Consider the following 12,223-nt stretch of genomic DNA (forward strand, 5'->3'; position numbering starts at 1 on the left):
GCACCCCAGACCATCACTCCTGGTCGTCTGGCATATGACAGGTGATAGGTTGGTACCCCACTGCTGTCCGGGGGAGTCTCCAGACAGGTCTTCGGCTTGGAATCTCATTGAGTGGAGTAGAATTACTTTCACTGATGAACCCTCTTCTAACAGAGCCCTGAAGACCAACGAAGACGTGTCTGGAGATTCCTCAGACAGCGAGAGATACCAACCTGACGACTATCGCACGCCATCTGGCTTGACAGCCAGGAGTGATGGTGTGGGGTGCCATTTCTTTTCATAGCAGGACCCCTCCGGTTGTCATCCGCGGCACCCTAGATGCTCTACGCCCCGTTTTGTTGCCCTTCATGGCAAGCCACCCTCTGCTGGTATTCAGCAGTATAGTACCCACCCACACAGTACCGAGAGTTTCTACTACTTGTGTTCGTACTCGCCAAATCCTACGTTGGCCAACGAGGTCGCCGGATCTCTCTCCAATTGGGAAAGTTTGGAGCATTATGGGTAGGGTCCACCACGCAACTCTGGACTCTTATGATCTAACGCACCAGTTGAACAGAATTTGGCGTCCGAATCGGTAGCTGAGTGGTCAGCGCGACAGAATTCCATGCAAAGAGGCTCGGCGATGCAGTCATGGACTGTGCGGCTGGTCCCGGCGGAGGTTCGAGTCCTCCCTCGGGCATGGGTGAATGTGTTTGTCCTTAGGATAATTTAGGTGAAGTAGTGTGTAAGATTAGGGACTGATGACCTTAGGAGTTACGTCCCATAAGATTTCACACAAATTTGAACATTTTTGAAAAGAGGCTGGGGTTCGATTCTCGGCTGGATCGGAGATTTTCTCCGCTCAGGGACTGGGTGTTGCGTTCTCTTCATCATCGTCTCATCCCCATCGACGCGCAAGTCGCCGCAGCGGCGTCAACTAAAAAGACTTGCACCGAGAGACCGGTCTACCCGACGGGAGGCCTTAGCCGCACGACGTATTCATTTCAAGAAAATTAGGCACGGTATCCCTCAGGAGCACATCCAACAACTCTGTCAATTAATACTAAGCCGAATATTTTCTTGTATAAGCGCCGGAGGTGGAGAATAAATCATCTGATTTTTGTGAAACTGTAGTCTTCTATTAGTCTGTCCAAGTACGATATATCTATCGATTTCCTTCACATTCGGATAATTATTTCACGGTGTGTCATTTCTTTTTTCGTCTTAGAGACTAATAAAAAAAATTACCGCGCTAGGTTTTTATTTACAGCGGCGTAGAGATTACTTTCCAGGCCGCCCTCGTGTAAATATTCCAGAACGAACGCCGGTATAGACAAACTGACTGGCCGCGCTGGCTCCGTGTTTGATACAGGGAAGCTGAACGTGTCAGGCTGGAAGAATGTGAAAGCCATTGACGTGTCCTTCTGCCGCAGCTGAGGCGAGCCGGGCCGCGCAGGGCCGAGAAGCGATCGCGAACAATCGCCTGGGTGCTCGGAGAAATGGACCGCGGAGCGGCCCCCCGGATCACAGTGTACAGCGGGCGTGTCCCTCCCTCCCTCCTATTAGGACGGCCGCAGTGAATAATGCCAGAGTGTCAGCCCAGCAGGAAAGCAGCCGCTGGGCCGGCCGGATGTTTCGGCCGCTTTCTACAGCAACTCATTTGCCACCTATATATTATATTCCATTCTTATTGGTCCTCGCCGATGAATTCACTTCTTTTCTCTGCGTGTTACGAGCTTCCTTTCCCAGTTACGAGGGAAAATAAAATAGACTTGAGCGCTTATGACCGTACGTCGAACTGGAGATACAATCTTTAATACACACTCTCTCGAGAAATCGAAATAAAATTAAGAGCCTGTCGGTTACGGCTAGCCTGGCACAGCAGTGGACCGAATACATTCAGTCGAGCAGTTGAGAACGTGAAATATCCCAAGTACACTGTTACTAGGGGCGTGGCTGATACGCTTGGTTGCGGTGCCAAGACAGCTTCAAGTGCTCGGTAAATTATCTATCCTCTGAGTACTGAAGCCACGGATAAACCACTTTTTCCGCCACTGAGTCATGCTCCCATAGTAAAAATCGTATTTGTTGGATGGATACGTAGAAAGGATGAGAAACGAGCTGTGTATATTCGCTTTATACTTGCCATTGAGTCCTACGGCATCATCTCCGAACCCGCCGTCTCCGTACGTTCGGACAATCGACTCGCGAGTCTAACTCTGAAAACTCGTGATTTGAGTCTGTTGTCGGGTACAAACGGACTATACAAGCGTAGAAAGAAGAGAAAACACCCAAAATCGCAAGTGTAACCGAGGACTATGCTACGCACTCAACCGTTGGGCGTGATGATTATTATACGGTATAGACAAACTGACTGGCCGCGCTGGCTGCGTGTTTGATACAAGGAAGCTGAACGTGTCAGGCTGGAAGAATGTGAAAGCCATTGACGTGTCCTTCTACCGCAGCTGAGGCGAGCAGGGCCGCGCAGGGCCGAGAAGCGGTCGCGAACAATCGCCTGGGCGCTCGGAGAAATGGACCGCGGAGCGGCCCCCCCGGATCACAGTGTTATTAGGAAGGCAAAAAGTATGTGGTATGCAGATAGAATAGCTAAGTCTCAGGATAAAATTAAAACCATATGGTCAGTCGTAAAGGAAGTGGCTGGTCTGCAGAGACAGGTCGAGAATATAGAATCAGTGCGTAGTGGGGATGTCCGTGTTACTGATAAGTCGCATATATGTACAGTACTTAATAATCACTTTCTGAATATAGCAGGTGAACTAAATAGAAACCTAGTCCCAACAGAGAATCATATAGCGCTCTTAGAAAAAAGTGTTCCGAGACTGTTACCTGAAATGCTCCTCCATGATACTGACAAGAGGGAGATTGAGTTAATAATTAAATCACTAAAGACCAAGAACTCTCATGGATATGACGGGGTATCTAGCAGAATACTGAAGTATTGTTCCACGTATGTTAGCTCAGTACTTAGCCATATCTGTAACTTTTCCTTTAGGAGTGGTCGGTTTCCTGACCGATTAAAGTACTCGGTAGTGAAGCCACTTTATAAAAAGGGAGACAGGGATAATGTTGACAATTATAGACCTATTTCTATGCCATCGGTGTTTGCTAAAGTTATCGAGAGGGTTGTATGTACAAGGTTACTGCAGCATTTCAATTCACATAATTTGCTGTCAAATGTACAGTTTGGTTTTAGAAATGGCTTAACAACTGAAAATGCTATAGTCTCTTTTCTCTGTGAGGTTTTGGACGGATTAAATAAAAGGTTCCGAACGTTAGGTGTTTTCTTTGATTTAACGAAGGCTTTTGACTGTGTTGACCACAAAATATTACTGCAGAAGTTGGAACATTATGGAGTAAGGGGAGTAGCTTACAATTGGTTCGCCTCCTACTTTAAGAACAGAAAACAGAAGGTAATCCTCCGCAATATTGAGAGTGATAATGATGTTCAGTCCCAATGGGGCACTGTTAAATGGGGCGTTCCCCAAGGGTCGGTGCTGGGGCCACTGCTGTTTCTTGTTTATATAAATGATGTGCCTTCTAGTATTACAGGTGATTCAAAAATATTTCTGTTTGCTGATGACACCAGCTTGATAGTGAAGGATCTTGTGTGTAATATTGAAACAGTAACAAATAATGTAGTTCATGAAATAAGTTCGTGGATTGTGGAAAATAATTTGATGCTAAATCACAGTAAGACTCAGTTTTTACAGTTTCTAACCCACAATTCCACAAGAACTGACATTTTAATTAGACAGAATGGGCATGTTATAAGCGAGACGGAACAGTTCAAGTTCCTAGGCGTACAGATAGATAGTAAGCTGTTGTGGAAAGCCCATGTTCAGGATCTTGTTCAGAAACTAAATGCCGCTTTATTTACCATTAGAACAGTATCTGAAATAAGTGACATTTCAACACGAAAAGTAGTATACTTCGCATATTTTCATACGCTTATGTCATATGGCATTATTTTTTGGGGTAATTCTTCTGATTCAAAAAGGGTATTTTTGGCTCAAAAACGGGCTGTTCGAGCTATGTATGGTGTAAGTTCGAAGACCTCTTGTCGACCCCTATTCAATAGTCTGGGAATTTTGACATTGCCCTCACAGTATGTATTTTCTTTAATGTCGTTTGTTGTTAGCAATATTAGCTTATTCCCAAGAGTTAGCAGCTTTCACTCAGTTAATACTAGGCAGAAATCAAATCTGCATGTGGAATGCACTTTCTTGACTCTTGTGCAGAAGGGAGTGCAGTATTCTGCTACATCCATTTTCAATAAGCTACCACAAGAACTCAAAAATCTTAGCAGTAGCCCAAACACTTTTAAGTCTAAACTGAAGAGTTTCCTCATGGCTCACTCCTTCTACTCTGTCGAGGAGCTCCTGGAAGAGCTAAAAAATTAAGCAAATTGCAGTGTTACATTCTTGATTTTCTTTATCTAAACTAACGACTTGTCGCCTGAATATGTTTCTTATATTTCATTTTATCTGTTTCTACAATTGTGTTATAATTTCATGTATTGACTCGTTCCATGACCATGGAGACTTCTCCTAAATGTGGTCCCACGGAATAATAAATAAATAAATAAAATAAATAAAATAAAATCAACTGAATAACGGATCAGTAAACAGTGAAGACATGAAAAAGGTAAAGTTATTTCAAGAGTAATCGCCATAGCAGTTAATGTATTTATTCCACTGTGAGACAAGACTGTCAACGCCGTCAAAGGAACCATGATCGTAGCCAGGCGTGCACTTCTCCATCCGAAGCAAGTCAATAGCCGCGAATGTCTCGTGTGCCCACCCACAAGTTGTCAATATTCTTTCGCGTACGCTGCAGAAGTTTCGCCGGGAAGCCATTAAACATCGTCCATACAGTCCCGATATCTCCCCGTGCGTTTTCCTGAAGACATGTATTTCGAAAGCGGTGAGAAGGAGATCTTTGTGATCAGTTACTAAACGCAGTACGGGCAACTGTAAGAATTCGATATACTATTTACTTTCATGTTTGGAGGAACAGACATCAATGACGATTGACAGGCGTCCGAAATTAATCCGAAATAAATTCGTTGAACTCTAATATCTTGGCATTAGCTCTTTTGGACATAGCGACACTGCCTATTAGTGACATATCAAGATTTGTGCCAGACCGGGACTCGGAACCGGAGTTCCTGCTTCTCGGGAGCAGCCGCCTTAACGACTTCTGCTATTCGTGCGCGCTTCCCGGACGGACCCAAACTTTCATATTAGAATTATATATTAATACCTTCAGCTGATGAAGTGCGTTGATATATATCAACGGGGACAGGTGAAAATGTGTGCCCCGACCGGGACTCGAAGCCGGGATCTCCTGCTTACATGGCAGACGCTCTATCCACCTTAGCCACCGAGAGCTCAGAGGATAGTGGGACTGCAGGGACTATCTCGCGCACGCCTCCCGCGAGACCCACATTCTCACCTTATATGTCCACACACAAAAATGGTTCAAATGGCTCTGAGCACTATGGGACTTAACATCTGTGGTCATCAGTCCCCTAGAACTTAGAACTACTTAAACCTAACTAACCTAAGGACATCACACACATCCATGCCCGAGGCAGGATTCGAACCTGCGACCGTAGCAGTCGCGCGGTTCCGGACTGAGCGCCTAGAACCGCGAGACCACCGCGGCCGGCTGTACACACACATTCGAATGTAGTCTGTCTACATCGCTATCTACTATATTACTCTACATTTATAACTTAATAGGTCACTAATAGCTAGTATCTCTATACGCAACACTGTTGATGCCAAGATATTCGCTTACAGCGACTTTATTTCGAAATGGCTTCCTAAACATGAGAGTGGTATGGTCCTCAAGCACTTCCTATTTCTGCAGATTAGTGAGTTTTCGGTACAAAAGAGAGGCCTAATAGTAAAGCGTGGAGCCATTATCTAGCAGAAGGTAGTGTTAGATAAAAGGGGTATACTTGATTGTACGCTACCACACGTCTGCTTTGAGCTGTGACGTAACTGCGCCCTAGCGTAACGTGTTGTGTGACGCCATCCAGCCGCTGTGTGTATGTTTTGGAGTGGAAGTGAAATGCTGTTGCAGACGGCAAGGTGTATCAAGAGCTGGCGTGCTCTAGCGGTTTAATTATGTGGCGGCGATGTGATCGTAAAGCATGTTGTTGTGTCATTTAGCGTGCTACAGTCGTGATGTGGAGTGTACGAAATATCTTGGCGGCACAATGGAATATATTGTGCAGAATGTTGTCTTATAAGGCGCAGTATGTCGTCACTCTTAGGTGCCCGCGTAACCACTAAGTGGATTAATGTTTTTAGTTAAATGACGGGAGATGCTAAGTGTCTCAATGTTCATTAATATATTGAACTCCCTTACGATGTTTATCGAAAACTATTTTGTCGCGGGTCTTGTCCTATCCGACTCCCCATTCGTCGTCTTCACTTCTCATCATTCACCGTGCGTACAATTGCCAACTGCAACTCGCAAAAAGAAAGCCGACAACTTCGTAAGTGCACTTTTACTCTAGGGTTGAACTCTATAGGTGAAATGAAAATTGGGATATCGGTTTCTGTAGCTATGAGGGGGGGGGGGGGGTTATTGGTATCATCCACTAGGACTGAGCTGTGTAGGTGAAATGCAGGTTGGGATACCTGCTCTTGTTGTTGTGGTGGCGGGGAGAGGAAGTTATTGGTATACTGGTCTCGGGTTGAGCTATAAAGATGGACTGGAGAGTGGGATACTGCGACCTTATGGTGTGTTTTGCATCGTTTTGTAGGGTTTTCTTTTTGACAGTTTTGGCTAATTTTTTTCTTATTTTCTGGCAGAGTGTTGCGTCTTCAAAGGTGTTGTTTTTATTATTAAACTTCTAGTTTGTCCCCTTCCGAAACCTCTTTTTTCGCCCGGCTGTCCTAATAATTTCACTGTGTTTAGTCAGTGTACTGATTTGCTTGGTATTTCTATTTTTGTGGGTATTATGGTCGATGTCATGGTCGTCATGTTGGATACGCTCGAAATACGGGTTTTCGGAAAGGTGATGACGTCATTGGTACAATCAGACGGGTGGTATCACAGTCTCCAGTAACTCTGATACAAGTGATGAGCTTGGCTAGTGTTAATTCTTACCAATTATTTTAGAGTGAAGTGTTTCTATGACACTTTCCCTATCGACTTTGAAATGTATTGCTGTCTTGTTGTGTGGAGATTAATATCTGAAAATTTTAGGATCCACCTAAAGGCAGTATACTGAACATTTAGCTGTCAACATACTCCACTGGCCGAATCTAGGAACTCTCCTGAAAGTAAGCTACAGGGCTTTTAATTATTTGCTTTGGGGTTCTGAGACGTTTAACCTTATGCCCCAGGTAAAAGTGACGCTGGAAACCCTTATTTACACTAACAAAGACGCCGCACCTACTCGTCATAACCGATTTCGTCCCAGTTTATGTTATATGCAGGACTTGTCGAGAAATGAAAGTGACAGAAGAGGAGCTCCAGATGGCCAAGCGTTTAGAAAAAAAATAGCATTTTTCTTGGAGTTAGATGAGACATGAGCCATTTACGTTAGATCGCTCCAAAATCCTATTTTCTCCAAACACTAGGTCATCTGGAGCTTCAGTTCACGTCACTTTAATTTCTGGCCAAAGCCTTGCATCCATACTATAAAAATCTAGTGTGTGTGTGTGTGTGTGTGTGTGTGTGTGTGTGTGTAAACCACTGGGCCGATCCCAACGAAACTGGGTATACGTGCCCCTTACTGTCAGGCGACAGTCACTGTAAGAACCACATGCCTATCATATTTCAGGAAATATGACATCATAAACAATGAGATGTGTGAAAAACTGACGCATCATGCATGAAGTGTAATATATTTATTCTTTACTGCTAAGACGCCCCTACAGTCGATTCAACTTAAGGAAATCGGTGACAACTAGCAGCGCTTTTGACAGCTTTCAAATGCGAAACGCAGGTGGCTGTAAGCGAAAATAACTCTCATCTATAGCGTTGTGAAGAGGTGTTGCCATGGGGACGTTTACACAATCGCGTCGTACACAGGGGAAGCAGCTATACTCATTTACTTGTAGAATGCGCATGTTTATTTGTACGACTGTTTCATACTTTCAAAGGTATTTCCACAAATGCGTGGAAACGAATTGTTTTCGATATTACACTAAATTATGTCATTGTGTGTCGCTTTTTATTCTGTCTATAATGCTCCACAGATTCTCCAGGTGAGTTAGCAGAACCTGTAAACAGAGACTAATTTATGGTCGATGGGACTGCACAATGTGTAGTGCGGGCCCACATATTCAAGATGGACAACTCTCGTAGCGGAGGTGAGGAATAGCGTCGACCGTGCTGCAGCATCCAACTTCCTATAAAATCTGTACCACGCAAAAATTGGCTTCGTTCTTAATAAAATGAGTAGGTGACGTAATTGAATTGAAGCCTCACCGCCATGCGATTCAACATTCATCGAGTAACCCACATGCACAGACTGTTTAGTATATGTACAGTAGATATACAACCGTTGGTCGACTACTGTCGGCCAATACACATAATTACCACAATTCTAATAAAAAATTGGAAAAATAAATACCCCGGCAATGTCACGTCTATCGGCTAGTATAAAAGAAACTTGGACGAAATCAGTAATGAAGTATAGGCGTGGTCCCGTCCTCTGCAGCCAGATGATCAGCCCGGATCCACTAAGAAACATTTTCGAGCAAATTCCTGCTGCAGCACGTCGCGTAATTTGTTTCGCTCGCCGCACATCGCCAAGAGCACTTGCATTCCGGTCGCGAACGTGAGTGTGATTTCGCGAGACCCCACAGAAGCTTCGAGAGTGGACGGATGGAACGTTTCAACATGTCGAGCATCATCAAGCATACGATGCCATCAGCAGACGCTGGCCGTAGTGCACAAACTGAAATGGACTCTGAGACAGAGGACGGCATAAAGCCAGTGGAAACGTACTGACTACGTTGAGTGTCGTGTCGTACAGAGATTGCGATGTCGTGGAGCCACACCAAATGCGAGAACACATATCGATATCACGAACTTTAATGAGGTCTTGCTGCAATCCGCAACGACGTATGCGCGACATTTCTGAAGACTGAAATTACAATAAAACCCAGACCATCAGTTGCTTACAGGCGTTGATAAATATCAACGGGGATAGTTGAATATATGTGCCCCGACCGGAACTCGAACCTGGGGTCTCCTGCTTACATTGCAGACGCTCTACCCGACTGAGCCACCGGGGAAACAGAAGACAGTGCGATTGCAGGGATGATGATGATGATGATGTTTGGTTTTTTGGGCACTCAACTGTGCAGTTAACAGCCCCTGTATAAATTCCCAACCTTTGCTCAGTCCAATCTCGCCACTTTCATGATGATGATGAATTGATGAGGAAAACACAAACATCCAGTCATCTTGAGTCAGGTGAAAATCCCTGACCCCGCCGGGAATCGAACCCGGGATCCCATGCTCGGGAAGCGAGAACGCGACAGCTAGACCACGAGCAGCGGACCGACTGCACACTCCCCGTGAGACCCACACTTCCAACTTACTGTCCACACACTACATTTGTAGTGCCCCTGCCCACTATACTTATTACTCGCGGGAGTCAATCTACCGATTCCCGTAAGAGTTCGGGCAATGTGAGTGCATCCGCACTGAAGAAGATCATTGGCCGGTAAGCCTTATCTGTATGAAGATGGTATGGACATGTCCGAAAGAACAGGTACCATCTTCAATATATTTCTGAAACCATGCCTCCCCTCTCAGCACAGCAGCGCCCTCGTACCAGAGGTGAATACGGAAGGGCTCTCCTCCCAGTTCGTGACCTCATCTGAAGAACTCAACATCATAGTGCAGGATCAACAAGTAGCAAAAATTTCTGATGAAATGTACTTTAGTTAATGTTGCATTTTGTACAGCACAAAAACAGTTTGTTAATAAGTGAATTAGTGATGCTTTGCTAGTCAGTGACAGCTGTAGTAAATTCTCCAGTATTACTGTTTGAAGGAGTAAATCTTTCATTCATTTATGTAATCATAATATTTCATGTGTTCCAGTTTGATGAGCCTCGTCACAGAACAATGAAAGAACCCGCAATTATGGCCGGACGTCGTCTGGTGACGACATAGTGTGCTGGACGTACCTCGTAGTAGGCGAGGAAGCCGCCCTCCTTGGTGAAGTCGCCGGCCTTGCCGCCGCCGCTGGCGGGCGCATTGACCTTGAAGTTACTGGGGTTGCTGAGGGTGAAGGTGCGGCCGTACGTGGGCATGCCGATGACCAGCTTCTCCTTAGGCGCGCCCAGCTTCACCCACATGTTGGCCGCGTGGTCGACGCTCAGCTGCTTGCGCCACTCTGAATCGGAGGAGGGCGCGTACAGCGGCGCGTTGTGGCCCGTCTCGCGCTCCCACTTGCCGTGGAAGTCGTACGCCATCAGGTTGATGAAGTCCAGGTAGCTGCGGCCCAACCACACCGGTTTACTCTCCAGCCGATCTCAAAGAGTCCACAAAAATACACTAAGTCGTCCAGAACACTGAAGAGTTCTAAATCTGTAGTGATGAGGTAGAGACGCTGCGACAAAAATAGAAGGTAGCGGGTATGGGTATGGGTTTCTGAGTTTTAAATGTCTCATTGCTCCATGTTTATGTGACCACACAACATTAGAGTTGAAAATGAAAGAAATGTGTGAATGCCTACGCATTTTGTGTATACATCGTGATTCAGCTGCCCCTGCCTATGGGTTTTACGCAACCTGCAGCTCCTTCAAAAACCATGTGCACGAGTTTCATCCTTTCGACCCGCTATGCATAACCTAGTAGTCCTACAGAAAAAAACGAACAGGATATTTCTGCAGGAAATTTAATGTAGCTAAATTTTCTTCTAGGATACATTTACGCTGGAGGCTATAGTCTTTAAAATATTCAAGAAAAATATACAAAAGTGATACTCAAACGGGTTTTTCTCGAGTACCCCGGAAACCGTGGCCTACAGCGGAAACGTATCCCAGTCCAAAATATGACAACATTAATTTTATTACAAAAATGTTCTGTTTATTTTTTCTGCAGGACTAATAGATCGCACATAGCGGGCGATAGAACGTGAAAATTTCGTGTGTGGTTTTTGCTGGCATTGCAGGTTGCATAAAACTCATTGGTAGAGGAGCAGTTGAATTATCCTGTATGTCAGGGTTATTCTGAAAGTAAGGTCTGGGCGGTCGCGAAATGAAAATCACAGTGAAAATCCGATGAAACTTTTCGCAGATGTGTTGGGCTGTGTCTCTAGTATACCCATCGATTGTGCCACGTCGCTGTTTTCAATTCTGAACAGGCAGTGCCCACGTAAAGATGTCTAGAAAATAGTGTCTCCCATCAAGTGCCTGCTGAGTGATTTCTCCTGATTTCATGCACCGCACGCAACGTAATTGTCATGAATTACCTTCACAACAGTTCTCGGTCGCACACTGCAGGGCCAATGAAAACGCTCGATGGGTATGTATCGTCACCCATAATGGTTCCAACATGTTTCCCTCTGATTTTCATCTCTGATCACAAAAACCGCTTGCGATGAAGACAAAATTTTGGCGCAGACAACGAGCTGCAGACCATCGTAAAGAATTGGCGGATAGCACAGTCGGTGTTGTTTTATGGCGAGGGTATTGGGAAACTGGTGCCACGCTACGACAACTGCCTAAGTCAGAGTGGTGACAACGTACAGAAGTATCTGGAAGGTGTGGCTGCTGCAAAACATTTTTACTTTTCACTGTGGTTTCCATTTCGCGACCGATCAGAGTTCCAGAGAGAGAGTACTAATGTATAATAAGAATAACTCTAATCAATGACGTTTCAGTATCAGGATGATAGTGGGAGCTTGCTGAATGTCAGACTATCAAGGAGTAAAGTAAAGAAGAAAGCCTGAGACCCAAAGCGGGACATGCTTCAAAACAGTGTAAGCAAAAAACAGTTAGACAAGCAAAATATTAAGACAATATTGGTAAGCTAACGAAATATCGATTATGTTAGTTTTGTGTGACAACATGTAGCTTTAACTTTGTTTAGTGTTCGTTTAATGATCTTATATTGGATACATGAGAACCGCAGGACATTTACAACTAATTCATACTACGAGCTTGGCCAGCATTTCAGCAAGACGAAAGTCATCAAACCAATGTGGTGTACTTTTTCTTTCATATACGTGCTGTATA

General features: G+C 44.8%; 1 protein-coding gene across 1 annotated transcript in view; it reads right to left on the minus strand.

The window, feature by feature from the left end:
• LOC124595729 (probable chitinase 10) overlaps positions 1 to 12,223 on the minus strand; it is a 372,682-nt gene that overhangs the window by 110,188 nt on the left and 250,271 nt on the right. Inside the window, exon 7 of the mRNA XM_047134600.1 lies at positions 10,169 to 10,478. Coding sequence (XP_046990556.1) covers positions 10,169 to 10,478 — 310 coding nt within the window. The remainder of the gene's footprint in view (positions 1 to 10,168; positions 10,479 to 12,223) is intronic.

This window comes from Schistocerca americana, chromosome 2, assembly GCF_021461395.2.
Source record: "Schistocerca americana isolate TAMUIC-IGC-003095 chromosome 2, iqSchAmer2.1, whole genome shotgun sequence".
NCBI lineage: Eukaryota > Metazoa > Arthropoda > Insecta > Orthoptera > Acrididae > Schistocerca > Schistocerca americana.